Source organism: Lissotriton vulgaris, chromosome 5, assembly GCF_964263255.1.
Source record: "Lissotriton vulgaris chromosome 5, aLisVul1.2, whole genome shotgun sequence".
Lineage (NCBI taxonomy): Eukaryota > Metazoa > Chordata > Amphibia > Caudata > Salamandridae > Lissotriton > Lissotriton vulgaris.
The window spans coordinates 1,083,906,162-1,083,925,354 of record NC_141693.1 but is presented as its reverse complement, the minus strand read 5'-3'; the positions used below and the strand labels follow the sequence as shown (position 1 = coordinate 1,083,925,354).

General features: G+C 42.1%; 1 protein-coding gene across 1 annotated transcript in view; it reads left to right on the top strand.

Moving 5' to 3' along the window:
- LOC147712037 (VPS10 domain-containing receptor SorCS1-like) overlaps positions 1 to 19,193 on the top strand; it is a 2,945,658-nt gene that overhangs the window by 1,848,262 nt on the left and 1,078,203 nt on the right. The window contains exon 6 of the mRNA XM_086922756.1: positions 5,636 to 5,700. Coding sequence (XP_086778882.1) covers positions 5,636 to 5,700 — 65 coding nt within the window. The remainder of the gene's footprint in view (positions 1 to 5,635; positions 5,701 to 19,193) is intronic.

Genomic DNA, 19,193 nt, shown 5'->3' with positions numbered 1-19,193 from the left:
CACACCTCATAGTCCCTTACGCAGCTGCAGTGTAGAATATGCACAAGACATTTACCCAATGAGGTAGCACTTGCTAATTAACCAAATTAAAGTACTCCAGTTAGGGAGATGTTTTCAGCAAAACTGGGGACTCGTCTTGCAAAAAATTAGATTAGATTCTGGCCCTAGTGCTGATTTCCCAGAAATTAAACCTCAATGTGACGCACTTTCAAATATGAATATAATGGGTGCCCCACTTCACGCTCCACTTCAGTAAAGCACAAATGATCCAAACTTTTTGGGCTTGGCAAAGGCAAAGCAAGTGTGTTTGCTCTCATATTCCACGTTAAAAAACTATATGAAATCCTTAATACAGGTGAGTTAATTGTCTATCTTTTGAAGAACAATCTGATATACAGTGACTATGATGAGTGATTTCTTTCTTGCCATCTTCAGGTGAGAGCAGAGTCCATGTTTCTCCTTTTCAAGTACCCTAGGTATGCAAATGCCCAAAATGCAAATCTCTACTCACACATCCACTCACAGAGATACACAAGCACTCACAGACACACACGGGCACTCATAGACCCACTCACAAACCCACACAGCCACTCACACACCAACTCTCAAAGGTGACAGGTTAAAGTTAGGATTAAAAGTTTAAAAATCCATAGAATTTAACTGAACAAAACAAAGGTTACAGAGATGTTATAGATAGGAAATAGACTTTTTTTTAAACCTAGAAATTCACTGAAAAAAACAAAGGTAACATGGACATTATAATTAATATCAGAATTCACTTGTACAAAGCCATTGAAATTCAACAGTTATAGTTACCTGTGCTAACTATAACTTATGTCCCACAATGCACTGCTTATGACCTCAAATATTGCATCATTGAGGACTTGGTCAGTGATGCCACTGATGACATCTCAAATGACATCATTAATTACATCATCCACAGAACAACTCACACACCCACACAACCTCTCATACGTGTACTCACACAACCACTCACATACTCATTCACAAACCCAGTCAAGGACTCACACACACCCACTCATATAGCCACTAACATAGCTGGATCACCCACCCATACAGCCACTATCACAACCACTCACTCACCTATACAGCCACTCACATACCCACTCACTCATCACAAAGCCACTCACACTAGCATTCACTCACCTACAGAGCCACGCACTCACTGATACAGCCACTCACACAACCACTCACTCATCCACATAGGCACTCACACTATCACTCACTCAGCCATACAGCTACACACAGAGCCACTCACTTACCCATCCAGCTACTCGCACATTCATTCACTAATCCAGTTAACCTCGTTCATATCCATTCATACATCCATACAGGCAGTCACACCCACCCACTCATTCATCTATACAGCCAGTCAAACAATCACTTACTGTGCAAAACAGCCACTCGAACACACTCACCCATATATCCATTCAAACAGCCATTAACTTAACCAAACTGACTCTAACACACTCACTCACCCAAAGAGACACTCACACAGCCTCTGTCACCAAATCATCAATAAAGCCACTCACAGAGTCATTCACATACCCTTTTAGATACTCACACACACACTTATTCACCTATACATCCACTCACATACATAAAGCCCTCAGACACCCACTCTGATACAGATAGTCACACTCCCACTCAGATGACATATGTTAGAAACAGTATCACTCATTAGTCATTACTAGTTAAAAAATAGTATTTTTTAACTTATGCAGTGGCTGATATCTTTGTTTCCGAAACGTTTACAAAACACTTTCACTCACTGGATGATGTTATCAGTGATGTCATCTATGATGTCCCTGACCGTGTCATGAGCGAAATAATATGTGATGTCATAAGCAGTGCATTGCAGGGGTGCAAGATAAAGTTAGGTCAAGTAACTATGACATATTGCTGACTTTCACTGGTTTTGTAGGAGTGAAATCTGAGCCTAACAATAACAAAAACCCTTTGATTTTTCAGTTTAAAAAAAATTCTATTTCCTAAATATAACTCCCTCACTCAACAATGATTATTCTTGAGGGCATCTGCATAAGTATATTTTTCTTTTAAACGAAAGGCATTAGAAAAAAAAAACCAGGCTGCAACAGGTTACATTTGTACAGTGAAGTAAAGGTCTTATGACTGTAAGGAGAACGGTTTCCATGAATAAAGTAAATATGAATTGAAATCTATGAGTCAGTAAACAATGATTTTCTGTTGTATTTCATGCTATTGTGTTAATGAACCGGAATTTGTACTTTGCCCTGTAATAATAGATGTCGGAATGTGTGTATTTTTTGTACAGTCAATATAACTAGTAATTGGTCTCATGTTTTTTTCCTTCAATTGAATTTGCATGCATTCTAATTATATTAACTTGAAATGAAGAAAATCATAGCTTTCCTGTTGATCGTAGCTTTTGAAACTTGTAAAACCTTTCATTGTGACTCTGGCCACATGTTGGAATCAAACTGTGCTCTCAGTAGAAGAAAGAAATGGTAATGAATGGTCAGCTACATTTCAAATTGTACGTTGCCATCGACCCCATTTCTAAGCTGAAAACATTCCTAACTGGTTCTGAAAAAAAGTAATTCATTACCGGCTTCAATCCGGGCATTATGAAGAATACTGTCCACCATGACATCTCAATATTTTCTGAGTGCTCATATCCACCTGATATAGTAGCAAATTGCCCCTTGAATGTCCATCTTCTTTAGTCCAGAAAATGCCACCTGCAGGTATTTCTCTATGAAAATCTGGAGATTTTGTCCACCTCTTGGGGGAACATTGGATTTATTGGGTTTGGGTAACAATACTTCACAAATGGCCAAAACAACCTTCAGCTCTGCTCTCTACTACCACCACTACTGCCGGTTTTTAGGTTTCACATGCACAGCGCTTGCACTGTGCTTGTGATATCTCTTGTATTTAATTTATATTAAAAGGGGGCTCTTAACAGTTCCCATAGCCAAATTACTGTGTTCATTTGTTTTTATTTAGAACTTCCCCTGACTTCACAGATTTACGATACTTCTACTAAAACTGTTCACACTGTTTAAGCCCAAACAGTGTCTAACCCCGCATGCCCCTAGTGCGCGTACAACAGGGATACTGTAACACACGCCATATATACGTGTACGACTGTTCGACACCACGGGCTGGTATAAATATGAATAGGAAGTGCCTGGAGGGGGGAGGGCGAGGGTGGGGGGAGTTCAGTTTGGGTGCTATAGTGTCATAATGAAAATGGAAAATGTGTATATCCTGTCAGTGCGATCATATGATGCAAATATGTGACTTATGTACCGAACTGTTATGCACTGCTTACTATACCTTCATGTATCCTGCCAATAAAGAAATTTTCAAAAAAAAAAAAAAAAAAGATAAGATCTCTTCTGAGGGAAAAGGCAAACAGCTTCTAACAGTATGCTGGAATGCCTGCTTTTCAATAATTAGTTGTGTAAAGCAGATGCTTTAGCCTTAGAACGTTTGTGGCATGTTCTATTCATGCCTCAGCACATTTCTTTGGACTTTGTAGGCATTATTGGATTGATTTCTTTCAACGTAATCTATTTCGCCATTCTGATCAAATTTTAAACGTTGTAATAAACATTAGGTTTTAAAAGTAAAGTTACTATACAAGAGCTATGCTACATTTTATAACTAAACAGGCAGCCAGCCACAAGTGCAGTTACCTTGCAGACAAGAGGGCCATGATTTGAATGGTGCAGCAGGTTCAATTGCACCAGGACTAAAGTGGTCAGAAAGCCTCTAAACACATATTATTGTTATATTTGACTACTAAACAAGCAGTGACACTTTTAGTTACCTTGCACTTTAAAGAAACTGGGTTTGAATGGTGCAGCAGGTGCAGTGGCACCAGGGCCAAAATCTCTAGGCACCCCACTAAACCCAGATTATTGCTAAAATGTAAAACTAAGCAAGCAGTGACAATTGCAGTTATCTTGCAGTTAAAAGGGGCTTGATTTAAATGGTGTAGCAGGTGCAGTGGTACTGGGGCCAAAAGTTGTCATAATTCCACTAAACACCAAATATTGCTATATTCTACTGCTAAACAGGCAGTCACAAGTGCAGTTATTTTGCAGGCACTAGGGGCATGATTTGAATGGTGCAGCAGGTGCAGTGACACTGGGCCCAAAAGTTATCAGAACTCCTCTCAACACCTAATATTGCTATATTTTACAACAAAACAGGCAGTCATGCATGCCGTTATCTACCAAGCGCTAGGGTCATGATTTAAATAGTGCAGTGGTTTGGGGACCAAAACCTCCGGGCACCCTACTAAACACTGATTATTGCTATAGTTTGCAAGTAAACAGGCAGTTACAAGTGCAGTTATCTTGCAGGCACTAGCAACATGATTTGAGTGGTACAGCAGGTGCAGTGGATCTTGGGCCAAAAAGATCCATCCATAACACCTTAACAGACTTTCTGTAACTTATAATGTACAACTACTCAGCAGGCCTCAACTTACAACAACAAAAAGTGCTTAATATTAATCAAATAGGGGACACCAAATGCATTTCCCAATGCTTGTAAGATGTCAGAGTGGAACATGGAGGTTCTCTTTGCTGCCACACGGCCAAGGTAATACTAGCTGGTGTTATGCACAGCGAAAGTACAGTTCCCCTACGCAGGTTCGGACTGTACTACAGGGCAATCAATAAGTGATGTGTTAGCCGGTTTTTGTCTGTTTGTGGGCCTGTTTTAAGGTTCACTGGCCTAATATTAAATATTAAAACAAGCATTGCAAGATTAAATCCACACAGTCTTCAATACCTTAGAAAAGTCCTATGAAGCATGCCTTCCCAGGTTAAGAACTGCCCTACTTTGCAAACTTAAGCCACATTTTCAGGTATCTAATTCACAAGTGGGGGCACTCTTATTTTGGTGCCCGGACTATTTTCCCAGGCCAGCCCTAACCTGCTCCTTAGGGTCATGCCCTGAAATCTATTTACCTAATCAATTGACAATCTAGTGATCCATGGATTGGTGGTATAGCATGAGTCCTAGCTTTTTTTGTTGTCGTTTTACTTTCATGCTTCAACAACCTTTACCTTAATAGTACTGGATACTTTGTGGTTAGTTTTGCTCGGGCAGGAAATGCCATATTCTTGCCCCACATATTCATTTACAGAGGTGTACTTACCAATTTAGAGGAGATCAATTGTTATTTTTCAGGAACATTCCGGTAACACAAAGTTAACAAACATTTTCATAGTGCAATTAAAACCTGCGAACAAAATATATTTCTGATTTTAAATGAAACCCCTTACAGTTCCTGCAGGCACACAACTAGCTTCCAATGCGGGTCTGCGCAGCTCCTTTGCAGTCTTAGAATGCACGCGCTGTATAGTTTCGGGCCAAAACAACAATTACTGAGTTAATGAGAAAAAACATCAACAAACGGATTAGAAATTGTAAACTCACTTACTGTGAAAAAGCTTAAACATACCTTCCATGTGACTATGAATTGCTTGTATTTGAAAGATGTGTTTCCACAGACTTCGATCTAGTTTGAGAACAAACTTTAATTAGGATTTACACTGCTCTTTAAATGTTTCTTTTACGGCATTCATGGACTCCTGACTTCTGTTTTCAGGTCAGTCACCAGTTCCAGCAAGGACTCTGATGTGGTGCACCTGGAGGCAAAGACCACGGATGGCCGTAAGTACAATTGATCCGTTTCCACCCAGGCCCGCGTCTCTCTTTACAGTCGTTCTTTATGCCTGGATGAATTATGCGCAATGCAGTCATTTAGTAATGTGCTGTTATTTTTTAAGGTCTGGTTTAATAACGCAGTTGTTTACTAACCTTATGCAATTAACAGAACATCGCTTTATAAAGCGCTACTGACAGAGGGGCGTTGTCTCTGCTCACATCTTTATTACCACGAGTAAAGCATTTGATTAGACAGACTTGTGCTACAACCGTAAAACTGACTGTGCGTGTTGCACTCTTATTGGCTTTTCTGTCCTGATCAAATGTAGTTTATTGTATTGTAATTGTATGTATGTAGTGCTCACTGCCCCTGATGAGGCGTCGAAGCGTAATGACGCAGCGACATGCGCCGTGGTAAACCCCCGATAATGCGGCATGACACAACAGAGGGGCTAGAGGTCTCCTTTGCTTTGTGCCTCTGCTCCACATGGAACCACTTACTTGTTTATTTCCCCATGTTTATACCCTGGTCGCTGCTCAGATGATTGGGTTGGTGGAAGGGGTTGTTGAAGGCTGAAGGGCACTAGGCTCACCACTGGGTACTGGCTGTACCAATTGGTAGGGCTCACCCACTTCATTACGAATCCTATTCCCCGTAGACTACAATTTAATTATAGACCATCTTATCAGTAGCAATTTGATTGTAAATTAAACAATGAAAAAATATATATGGATAAAAGATATAGATAATGATTTCTGGATAGCCTATCGATTTTGAGTTGATGGGTTTGGAGGGGAAGGTTTTATGGATGGTATTATAAATCAATTGTTTAAAGGAGTATTAAGGGGTGCAGTGTTAAGGGGTGCATTATGCATGAAAGGATTACGTGTGAAGAATTTAGGGGTGAAGTGTTTATGGATGGATTACGGGTGAAGGATATATGGGGGAATGGCTTAGGGCTGAATGGTTTGAGGATGAATCATAGGTTAAGGATATATCCCTGAATGGTTTAGGGGTGAAGGGTTTATGGGCAAATTATGGGTGAAGGATTTAGGGTTGAATTATGGCTAAAGGATTTAGGAGTCACAGCTTAAGGAGTGGAAGGTTTAGAGGTGAACAGTGAAGCATGGACTGTGATTTATTCAGAGATGAACAAATAAGTGTTTGAGGATAAGGGGCTAAAGTATGAAGGTTCAGGTTTGAAGTGGGAAGAATTTAGGAGTGAAGGGAAACGTTTTATGAATGACAAGTAAAGGGTTTAGGGGTGAAGGCCCTAATGATAAAGAGTTTAAGGGCAAAGGATGTAGGGCAGAAGAGAAAGGGTTTAGGGATGAAGAATTTAAGGGTGAACGGTTTAAAGGTTTAAGGATGATAGCGGAACAATTTAGGCATGAAGGATGTAATGTTTAAGTTTGAATGGTGAAGTGTTATAGATGAAGGGTTTATGAAAAAGGATTTAGGGGTGAAGTGTTTAGAGTGAAAATTTCAATGACAAAGGGATCTTAGTTGTTTGGAAGTGGTAAAAGCATAAAAAAGAAGTGAGGAAGCAAAAATATCTTGTGAAAAAGGTACGGTAAAAGCCATAAGGCAAGTGTACAAACAATGAGATGATGATGATTAAATAGCAAACAAGGGATTACCTTGAGAACAATGAGGACATTTTAAACATGGAAAAACTGTGAGGTGATGGTGGACATATAGCAGGCAGGGACATTGCATGCTTCCTTTTCTTCTTTTCACTGTTTCTGCAGAAGTTAATTAAGAGTCTGATCCAGTAGCTATTGGGTTGCAGTGGTCAGCCCTTAAGACTGCAGTGGGTTTGTCGGTTTAGTAACTGTGAAGACACCTGTGTCCTTTTTTAGTATCTTTACTAAGGACAGGCCTCCTGCCATGCTGTAATCATTATACCCTTCATCTCCTGCAGTCCCCATCTATTCCACTGAGCTGTTTTTCTCCACTTCTTGGCGCCTTTTTGTTACCAGTCTGTAACCTTTTGGGTGTACAAGGAGAGAAGGAGCCACTACTATGGGGTCGAACAGCAAGTTTTATTAATGTGTTCTTCACAAGAGAGTTCAAATAATAGTTCCAATATTCCCAGGGGATTCGGTTGTCTTCCGGCTTTGTCTTCGGCCTTCTGGACAGTCCTGGACTCACCGTCTTGCCCAGTTGGAAGAAAAGAAAGGACATGTGGCAGTTAGTTCACTGCTTGGATATAATAACCTGAACTTGGGGCAGGGTGTGAGGGTAACACTCGTGAGGAGATAGACTGAACCACCGTCACCAGTAGCGTTCACATAAGAACAGTAGCCCGCAGGGTGGCGTGAGAAAGTGCTCCAAGTATCTGGTGGCCTGGAACAATAGTCCCTCCCACTCCCTCCATTACCTGGTCCCCCTCCTTGTGAAACCGGAGTAGATTTCTAAGGTGGCCCGTACCTGGTTGAGCCACGCGTCTTCCTGCTCGTGGCTGAGCGATGCGTGGGGATGGTGGCCTCCTGGCTTCTCCCTCGGCAGTTCTTCTGGATCTCCCTCTTGCTCCGACGTTCTGCTGTCGGTTGGCTTCATCCCAGGGTTGCTGGATCCTCTCACCGACTCAGCGTCCTCCGTCCCTGGCTCCACATGTCGGGTTCTTCTTCCCGGCTTGATGTCTAATCGGCACAGCAGCAACTCCGCGTCTTCCAGGTCCGCCTTTTCTTCGGTTGCAGCCAATGAGGACAGGCCGTCCTCCTCTGACGTCAGGGGGTTGGTTTCAAAGTCTGGGAAGTACAGGCTTCCCTTAAAGGGCCCGGACCAGTCCTGTAGGGGAGACGGAGTGCCAGTCACGGGGAACAAGATAGGTGAGTCAGCGACCCCGTGACACAGTCGTTATGTCCACGTTATTCCTTTCTTCTCCCACTGTCACCCACTCCTATGCCGGGCCATCCTTCTCCATCTCTCCGTTCCTGGTGTGCACCCATCATGCAGTTCATTTATTCCTGTTTACTAACACTGTACCTTGTTTGTCTGCTAGTTGCACATCCTTACTTTTGGAGACTGTCAGGGACTCTGTAGCTGGCCAGTTTTTCTTTTCAGTGTAATTTATTTGTATTTAGTCTTGCCAGAAGAGAATACATTGCTGACCAGTTTACATTTCTTATACATGGAGGTCTGCGTTAATATCTGTATGTGTTGTTTTGTGAGGGTATGTTGAGTTGTGCGGCTGTGCCAATGCAGGGTAAGTGTGCCCATGTGGGTGTGGAGGAAGGGTCAGTCTTTATAAGGCTAGTGAATAGGGCCTGTTTGAATGCTGGTTAAAGAACTTATTTGCATGAGTGCAAGATGAGTGTTGTAGAGGGGGAGGTCATGGAAAGTGTTATGCCTGTTGGTCTTATGCCTTTATGAGTGCAGTGGTATGTCGGAGGCTGTGCCTATTCGAATGTGGGCTGAGCTGTGAGATTGCAGGGTGAGCAGGGTGCTTATGTAAGTGCAGTGTGAGTGGTGTGACAGTGTGAGCAAGTGTACCTGTTAGTCTTCAGGGTGAGCACTGTACCTGTATGAGTGCAGGGTGGGCATTGTGCTTGTGTGGTTGCAGAGTGATAGGTGTGGCTGTCTGACCCTGCGCTTACACTGGGATACCTCCTCAACCTGTACTCAGAGATGCTCCTGCGCAAGTGCAGGGCGCTCCAGATTTTTATTTCAGTCTGCTTAGATTACTGTAACATGGTTAATCAAGAGGTGCCTCAATGTGTTGTGCGTTAACTCAAACAAGGTGCAAATATGCTGCCAGGATAGAATTGGAAATTCCGCTGTGGCATCCTTCCTGTTAAGGAGTGGACTTTGTTTGTCACTTTTTTTAGTGCATAAGGATGTATACACTAAAAGGCAATCTCCTCTTACTCGGTGATTTTAGAGGTACAATCCTGGTCATTCATTACGTTAGAGAGTGCCCTAGATTCCATCAGAAGTCTTCAAGTGGAAGAACCTTCTCTGTGGGTGTTCGCTTTCTCATCATGCCCTTCATCTAGAGTCAATTTTGATGATGTTCAGGAAGGCTATTTTAACTCTTCTCTTACCTAATACCTCCTGTCATACCTCTTTCAGCCTGACCTGATGGTCTTTACATTTTCTGAGTATTGGTTTTTGCTTCCTCCAGCTCCAGGATACCTTTTGGTTGAGTGCAGCATTTGACAAAAACCTAACCTTCATTCTTCAAATGCAGTTAAGGTAGATTAAAGAAAGACTCACAAAAGCCTATTCGGGAACTTATTATACACAGATCTAGCCACTCTTACCTTTAAAAAGTAACTCACTGACTCTTTGCTGCACATACATCCTTTCCCTACCAAAAGGAAGCGTGAATGCAGTTTCAAGAGCACGTTAACACTTTTCAGTTGAGGCAAATGCCATGGTACATATATAATGTATTTTATGCTGTCACATCTCTGGGAGAGTAAGAACATAATGACTAAAATACTGACAGCTGCCAGAATACCTTTATCAGACAGAAGAGATTGTACACCATCAGTCACAAGGGAAGATGCTCTAAACTGGCACTTAACTCCAGCCATCATATTTTGTAAGTAATGTTATAGAGGGGGCTGTGAAATCTGAATTAAAGTGTAGTACAAGAAAACTAGCGATTTCTCTTATTGTACGCAAAAAGTATGGGCTAAAGCGCTACAAATTATGGGGGAAAGTAAAGCAACATAGAATGAAGGGAAAACCTAGTTATACCGTTCTACTCCTGATTATTGGTTCACGCACAATATGTGAATCGTTGACATGCCTGAAAAAGAATGCCTTTACAAAGTAACAGATTTAGAGAGAATTGAAAACATAACTCAATCTTCAACCGATGGCCAGTCCTACTCCTTACCACCCCGCTCCGAGCGAGCCGCCACTGGCCCTTGGGAATAATTGTAACTAATGGACCATATCTTTATTTTGTCAGCAGCACTGCTCTGGCGTTCTTCCTAGTTGCCGCATTTAAACTTAAGGCCTCTCTGCTGGTGCTGTATGCCAACTGCACCCCTTGCTTTGCTGAAGGGGAAAGTAACACAAAAGATCAATATATTGCTTTTATTGTGGATTAGTCTGCACCCTTTTGCAATTTATTTTTTAAAGAAGGGTCAACTCTGTAAATAGTTTGAAGCTATTGCACATCCCAGTTATGTATAGTTATTCAATGATATAGGATGAACACTGCAATTATAATGTGGTCAATGCCAGCAAGCTATTCCCTCAGTCCAACACTACAACTTCTGTCACACATTACTTCTCTAAATGACTTTAATACAGCAGTGCTTTTTATTAAACACTGATAGATTTTATATATATTTTAGCAAATTTAGGGAAAAGGATGCGGTACCTCACTTAACATATTTTTCTCTGAATATCATATATATGCTTTCAATACTTTAACATTCCATCCATCTAGCAATAAAAACTCTTCATGCGTCTAAAAAGACATAGCAGACTGTTCATTTACACAACACACGAAAAAAGAATGTCTCCCACAAAAGTCGGTAAAGCCTCCAACTCGTAACCATTTGTCTCATTGGTTATGTGATAATGCGTATAAGTATTGCGTGCTTTGTGAGCCGGAAACTGCAAAATCTCCAAAAGTGAGACAACTCAAAAAAAATAAAATCACAACACAGTTCAGTATCGTTCAAAAGTACCGTACACAGTGCATGAGCCTCATAACACTCACTGAAAAGAAGAAGCGATACTTCCAGGATAATTGCCATTGTATTTGCAATGTAGTCTTACCGGTGGAGCAAACCAATGCCCCAATAATCTCATCAATCTAAGTAGCAAAATCCGACTAGTGTAGACTCCAGATGACCCCCTCCCCTGCACACAGTGCAACTTGGACTACTGGGCCAGAGCTTAACTTGTATAGAGTAAGTGCTGAGCCCAAAGTTGTGCGCAGAAGCCCGCTGCTGGTGTAATCAGGGGTGCCTGCTGCTGGTGTTATCGGGGGTTGGTTGCCAAATATCAGTGCTGATGCTGACACCACATTTAGTTTTTCTTATATTTGACAGACTTTTCTATATCTCAATCAAGTTTCAAGTCAGAGACTGCAGCCATTTTCCTCCAAAGAGCCTATCGTGAGAAGGGTCAGCAGACGTAGTGGCGGGAAAAGTCACTGTAAGCCTGAGACATGTCTTATAACCACATGACAGATGCTTCAGTGGCACAGCCTGGGTGCCATGAGGCCCAATGAGGGAGCAGAAAGGGGGTCCATTAATGAAATAAACATGCCATAGTGACGTCAACCTTTTTTGGCTATTGGCCAGAAAGAAATTGTGCACCGGGCATGGGCCCTGTATTCCCCCATTGTGTGGTTAAGCAAAGACACAATGAGGGTGCAGGTGGCCCATGGGTCCATATCACACTGTACCTGCTGCACTATGGACAGCTAACATACTCCTCTCAAGAAGCACGCATTGCCAAATATAGAAAATATGCTTTTTTTTCTCAGCCCAATGATGGTAACCACGGAGGACAGACTGATTTTGGAGAAGCCTAGGTATATATGTAAACATATATGAATTCAGAGTGGAGCCGCATTTCTGTTCAGCATACTGCATTCAAGTATGTTGATCTGAATCACTGGTGACTGCTCAAACAATATTAGTGTAAGTAGCGCCCACTAACCTGCCCTTTGCATCGTTTCAATAGTTGTGGTAATTTGAGTTGTTTACACTGTTTATAATAATTAAGTGCCGCCTCTCTCTGCCTTGTGAACCCTAGCTCATGGGCTTAGGTTAGCTAAAATGCCAGGGGTAGCAAAGTTACATCACATACCCTTTATCTTTAATGAGTCACAGGTGGTGATGTCATGTGACCCTTGACCCTGCTTTTTTCTAGGAAGTCATGTCACGACTTTAACCCTGATGATATCACAATAATTGACATTGATATTGATGTCCAATAAAATGGAGAAAGGACTAGCAAAATCCTCGCCTCCGCTTCCTGACATAGAATTGACATTGTTGAAGTTCCATTGTAACTGCATGGATAATATAACAACACACACAAACAAAGGTCTATTTTAGATATATTGTCTATAGTATTCTGCTGACTTGATCTTTGAAAGTTCTTGGACGACACACTTGCTCTGAATTGTAGTGAGCAAGTGAAGTCAGAAAGCCAGGCCACTGCTTGGGGGATTTCCCCCTGAGAATTTGTATGAAAATAATCTTCTCAAATAGTACATTTTGACAAGAATTACCTCTAGTATGCCATTACCTGTTTTTAGTTTTACCATGGGTGTCCATTATGTCAAGAATTACTTCCAATATGCCAGTATTTTATCACCGATGACTGACATGCTAAGAAATGCCCCAAGAATGCCATTACCCGTTTCTCTATAATACAAGAATTACCTTCACTAGGCCGTTGAAAACAACAAACTTGCCAGCATGACACCACATTGTCATTCACACTCACTTCCATTCACTAACTCACACTCATTCATTCTCACTCAAACTCTCTAACACTCCCTTACACTGATTCTTATTCATACTTACTCACTTGCTGTCACATATTTTCACTCATTATGACTCATTCATACTTACTGTTAGGTTTGAAAAACCCTATTCTTATTATACACATATTTCGTGCCATAGAAGATTAGCAGTTTACATGACTGCCGGAAGCTAACGGCTGTGACGGAGCCCCTCCCACTGTGTGTTGCGTCTGAATTTCGCTAGCGGTGGCGGCGCTGGCTGTTTCTGGTGTTTTTTTTCCATCTTTTCATTTTCGAGGGAACAAACTGCACGGCCGCCCCAGTGATAGCTCTACTCTGCATTAGTATCTCCATCTCGGCATTATCAGTACACGTACATGGTCATTTGCAGCTAGACTTTACTGTTTGTTTTCTCCTCTGGCTAACGTAAGAGCGGATGGTCTGCAGGGAAGGGGGTGGCATGCTGACGGAGCCTGCATGGTTCTGGGAGCTCGGCGCAGTAAGAGAGTGGTGGAGGAACCCTAGAAGATTGACCCTGCGCCCAGGTGGACTGGAGGCATATTTCTGCGGAGTAGTGGTAAGGTCAGCCCCCTGTAAGACGCCTGCAGTTGTGAAATATTTCCGATGTGGGGGTCGTTGTAAAGAGTCCTCTGACGTCGAGATTAGCCCCACGGACTTGAATGGGGTAAGGCTTTCTGGGTTACAGGATTGGGGGGCTTGTAAGCTGTAGGGCTACAGCGAAGATGGAAGTTGCCTTACAAATTGCCTTGTTTGACGCTGTTCCAGATTCTGGTTGCAAGGAGTGGGTGCCCTGCATGGAGAGGTGTGGTCATGGCGCTGGTAGCCTGCACCCTAGTGTCCATCTAAGTAATTTGGTTTGTCCCTCTATAGCGCCTCTTTCTGAGGTGGGGGTTAGCCATTACACACTGCACAACTGGGCTGCCAGCATAGTACCAGTTCCTCTTAAACCATCTATTTCCCCCCGTTATAGATCTTAAGGCTGCCTCTAGGAAAGGGAAGGAAAGCCATAGTGGCCTAGATACCCCCCCCGGGAAGAGGAAAGGGCAGGAAAAAAGCAAGGGGAGGTATATCTGCTGCACCAAGAGTTACTCCATCACTGAAGTCTTACTATAGGGTTCTCTCCTCAGCCACCTTGGATAAAGCTAATAGGATGGCCACAGGTACTACTGGTATAACTAGTGCCGCTGCTGGGGCCATTACATCAGCTACAGCTCTTCCTGCGGCTCCTACAATCAGTACTTCTCAGCCCCCACTGTCCTGCCAGCTCTCGCAGCCTTTTTTGTCTCCTCAGTCCTCATGAATGAAATAAATATTCATTCATATATCGGTGGAACTTTCAAATAGTTTTTCTGTGCTAGAAAGCCAAGATATTGAGCAGGGTGAACTGAGGGATGCCGCAAGTAGTTCTATAGAAGAAAGGGTCCCTCTGACCAACGACGGTGTATCTACAATTAAAACTCTACCAACAGTGTCTGTCCCGGGGACTTTGGCAGAGATTTTGTTGGGCTTGAGGGAGGACATCGGCAGGAGATTTACAATATCGGGGGCAAATCAGGTTGCCATTCAGGCATCATGTGAGGCACAGGCCCAAAAGGTTGAGGAGGTCTAACAAAGGACGGACGTATTGGAAGCAGAGTTACCTAAGATCAAGGTAGCATTAAGTACCTCCTCAGTCGCAATGGATAAACTGATACAGCAGATCCGGGAGATGAAAGATGACATCGAGAGGCTTGAAAACCACTCGAGGAAAAACAACTTAAAATTTTTGAATGTCCCTGAAGATCTTGAAGGGAGCGACATTAAGGCATTCATGGTCGCGCTCAAGGTTGCCTTCTGACTTACTAATAAATAGGCCATTCCCCCTTTGCATACCTATCCATGTGTGTAGCTCTGCTCCCACGTTAAGAGACGCTGAGACCCGGCACGGCAACCTTTAAACTGTGATAGTGTGTACCCATCTGGCAGGGGGTAGCCCATCCTTCTGTACCGCCTTTGTTTGTGCTTGGCCTGAGCCCGTAACTTTTTACTGTGGGCGTGGTTGGCGGTTGATAGAGGAATGGTCATTCTTTGCAGGCTGTTGGGGGGGTCAGTCCCTCGGCAGACATCTCAGGGTGCAGGTCAGATTGAACTCCTCTGCAGAGTATTGCTAATAAATGCTTGTTTGTATTCTCTACCGTCTGACTGACTCTTCATTACTTGGAAAGGCAGAGCAGGTGGTTTTCAGTAACCCAGGTGTTCCCTAAGGGCCACTTCTTTCAGTACTGACACTCCATCTCACACGTTCTTTCTCACTACTTGTCAAGGAATCTCTATGACACACACACATTTACACATACATTCATGCTTGCTCATACATACACGCACCATCTATCATTAACACTCTCTCACCCATAAGTATGCACACAACCTACATTTGAAAGCAATATTTACTTACCTTGGTTGCCACCAAAGGACTCATTACATTTTGCTACATTTTGCATTACACTAATAATGTGTAATGCAATAATGGGCTCGTGAGGCTGGAGGAGAAGGAGAGAGTGAGCAAAGCAGCTCGTGCCAACCATTTTTATCACTGATGTAATGAGATCACTGTTTGCTCATTCACATGTCACGGGTCTTAAGGCATGCTAGTTGGGGTTTGATGTGTAGCAACGGAGGGGAGCAAGATCTTTGCCACATACCTGCTCTTGTTCCATGCTGCCCACATTCAGCATGCCCGCAATACCAAGGAAGAGCAGTGTTTTGCTTTGCATTGATTTACATGATTGGCATGCAGCTCAAAACCACCAGATGACAGCACCAGAGGCCATAGAGTAAAGGGGGATTTTTGAATGGAATCACTGCTCCATGGAAGAGACTGATCAGGCGAAATGGTTGACAACATCACAAATACCCCTCCTCTCTTGGTGCATTTTAGAAATAAGCATTTTGCCCCTCCATTTTAGTGCCTCTTAACAACATGGAGTGCGTATGCAAGGCATATACAATGCAGTGAGGGCAAGAACCAGTATGGAAATCAGTGCATGCTCGAGCTAAAGGTTGAGAGAAATCTGTAACCACACTGGGAGATGCAACTGCGCTTAGTGATTCAGCTGAACGATTGGAGGAGTGGTCAAAGCAGCCTAAGGAGTGACTATGTCTCACTGCAGTTGGAGGAATAGAGGGGGGCTCTGGAAGCAGTCTGTGTAGCCCAGACATGGGTCCCGTGCTCGCTACACCATCAGATTCAATCTATCCTGGCTGATTAGGGGTGAAACTCAGAAACCGGTCCTAGGATGCTTGTTTCTGGTCCAGGAAGGACCTGTCCTGGTAGTTCGGGCTGGACTGTACCCATGGGGAACAGTGTCAAAACTTATTTGCATATGGCTGTGTCTATGTTGTGGCATGAAAAAAACAATCGATTTAACCCAGATCTGTAACTGGGGGTGAATTTTCGATTCATTCATACGCAACCAGATTCAAGCTATCCTGGCTGATGAGGGGTGAAATCCCGAAATTGGTCCTAGGATACCTGTTTCTGGCCCAGGGAGGACCTGGACTGGTATTTTGGGCTAGACTGTTCCCATGGGGAACAGTGTTAAAACTGATTTGCATATGACTAAGTCTAAACTGGAATGGTGTGGCGTGCAAAGAAAGATGGATTCAACCCAAGTCATTATAAACTTGCACATGGCAGGAGTACTGGCACTTAGTATTGTCACCCATCATGGTTGCCCCGTGTCTCCAGTGTTGTTCACACTTTTTAGTAAACCGTTGGCTTTACTTTTACATCAAGATTTGCCCATGATCTGATTCTGTATTTTGAGGCAAAAGAACAAACTCAGGGGAACATTTGTCAAAATTAAAACATTTTTGGATTTAGGAGGTCATATAATTAACCATACAAAGTCCAAAGCTCTCCATATGCAATCACCAAATTATGGATGGCTCTATTAGCTATTAGGGTATTTTTGTATCGTATGATTTTTCACAGTTCTAGCAACTAAATTCTTTGTGAACTCTTCTGAAAGCTCAGAACTTATTATGACAATGGCAGTCTTTTCCATTCTCAATCATTGGAGGAATAGCATCAGTTAAGATGATGAGTCTTCCTCTTTTCCTCATTTTATTCTCAAAAGTAATAATCAAGGTTCCCCAAATATACTTTAGTGAAATTGACCAAGAGCTGCGTCAATTTGTGTGGTCTGGAAAGAAACCTGTATTAAATTGAAACTATGCAATTGCAGCTAGAAGATGGGGGCCCTGTGCTGCCTCACTTCAAAAAGTGCTATCAATCTGGATTTTTAGATTTGTGCGTTGTAGCACCATAGGATGTTGACAATAATCTTTACCTCAAACAAATGCTCTTAGAAAACAACATCAGACTAGCCCAGTTCATCTAAATCCCTAAGCTCACAAATGAAGGAAGAGTTTCAATTTTCCCACTTTCGCCCCGAAATGCCAATAGAAGATTGTAGCCTGTTAGGTCTTCAGGTCAATAACAGGAGTATTAAAAACTAGTAAAAGGGCGGGATCCACAGATTTAAAGATCTCTTGTTGGATTGAACCATGAAGTCTTAGTATCGGCTGCTACTGGGCAATTCAGAGTTTCCACCTACATTATGTTTTTCCAATCAGGCGATGGACTAGCCGCTTTGATCAGCCAGGTTTATTATGTTAGTGGAGTAATGGAAGTGGGTTACTGGTATCGTATAATTCAGCAACATCACCATGATAAAATTATTCTGACAGCTTTCAGAAGAATATAGGCCTCTGCTGGGTATAACATCGAAATACATACTTGGAAAATGTACAACGAATTGGCTCGTAAAGCCATCAAACGGCCAATTTTAACCGTATGGCTTTTTTTTCTCTCGAAATGACGGCTGTACTATACAGAATCTGGTCTACAAATAAGGTTTCCATCTGTTTTCGAGATATGTTTTAATTGCCCAGCTCTCACAGACTCTTAGAAGTGAGTCTTTCAGTGGCTTCAGATCTCTTCAGTTCCAGATCCTTTGGGAGCCCCTTTTAGCATAAATGTCGCACTTAATCTACTTGTTTGTCTGAAGCAGGTAATATTCATTGCATCTCTAGTGGCCGGATCCTTGATATTACAAAAATGGAGACTGGTGGATGCTCTGTCTTTTGACTTATCTAAGGACCAGTTACATTCATAAAGAGTAGGGGCTTTAGTGAAGTTTCAAGAAATCTGAGGAAGGAAGTAGCAAGCTGCTATAAAGAAAAAGGAAAGGCTGCAAATTGTGGTAGGATTTGTATAGTGTCTTATTTTAGAAATATGTATACGAATTGGGGGATCTTGGGAAATGTATCAGTTTATTTCTTTTTTTATAATTGAAATGCAACGTATTGTTTCTACCTGTGATGATAAATAAAACATTAAAAAAGAATAATGCAATAATATTCACTTTTAGTATAACAACAAATGGACAGAAAATAAAGAGTGCAGCGTCACCCATATCTTTCTGGCACTAATTTTACCACATCTGAGACCAGGTGTCACAAGCGGCAAGCCAAGGGTCAAAGCTGCGACCCCTACCCTAGCTGTGGCAGTATCTGTTTTCAAGGATAGAGTTGAAAGGTGTTCTTTTGTTCGATATATATATATATATATATATATATATATATATAGATAGATAGATAGATAGATAGATAGATAGATAGATAGATAGATAGATAGATAGATAGATAGATAGATATATAGATAGATATATAGATATATATATAGATATATAGATATATATATATTATTTTTTTACTAGGGTCACTTTTGAATGAAGCAGTTGTCTCAGTATCAATGTTTTTGCAGAGGTGAAATGTGTTCCCCTCAGTGAAAGAATTGAAAGCAGGTACATAAAAGTAAGACATGCTCTGGCAGTGAAGGGACTGTATAGAGTGAACTGTAACATTTTTGAATGTTTGTGAGTTGGACTTGGAGCTGCTGGTAAACCTAAGAAATGTAAATAGGGAAAATATAACCACAACTAGTTCAACAGATGCCTTGGATTATTTTAGCAAAAAAAT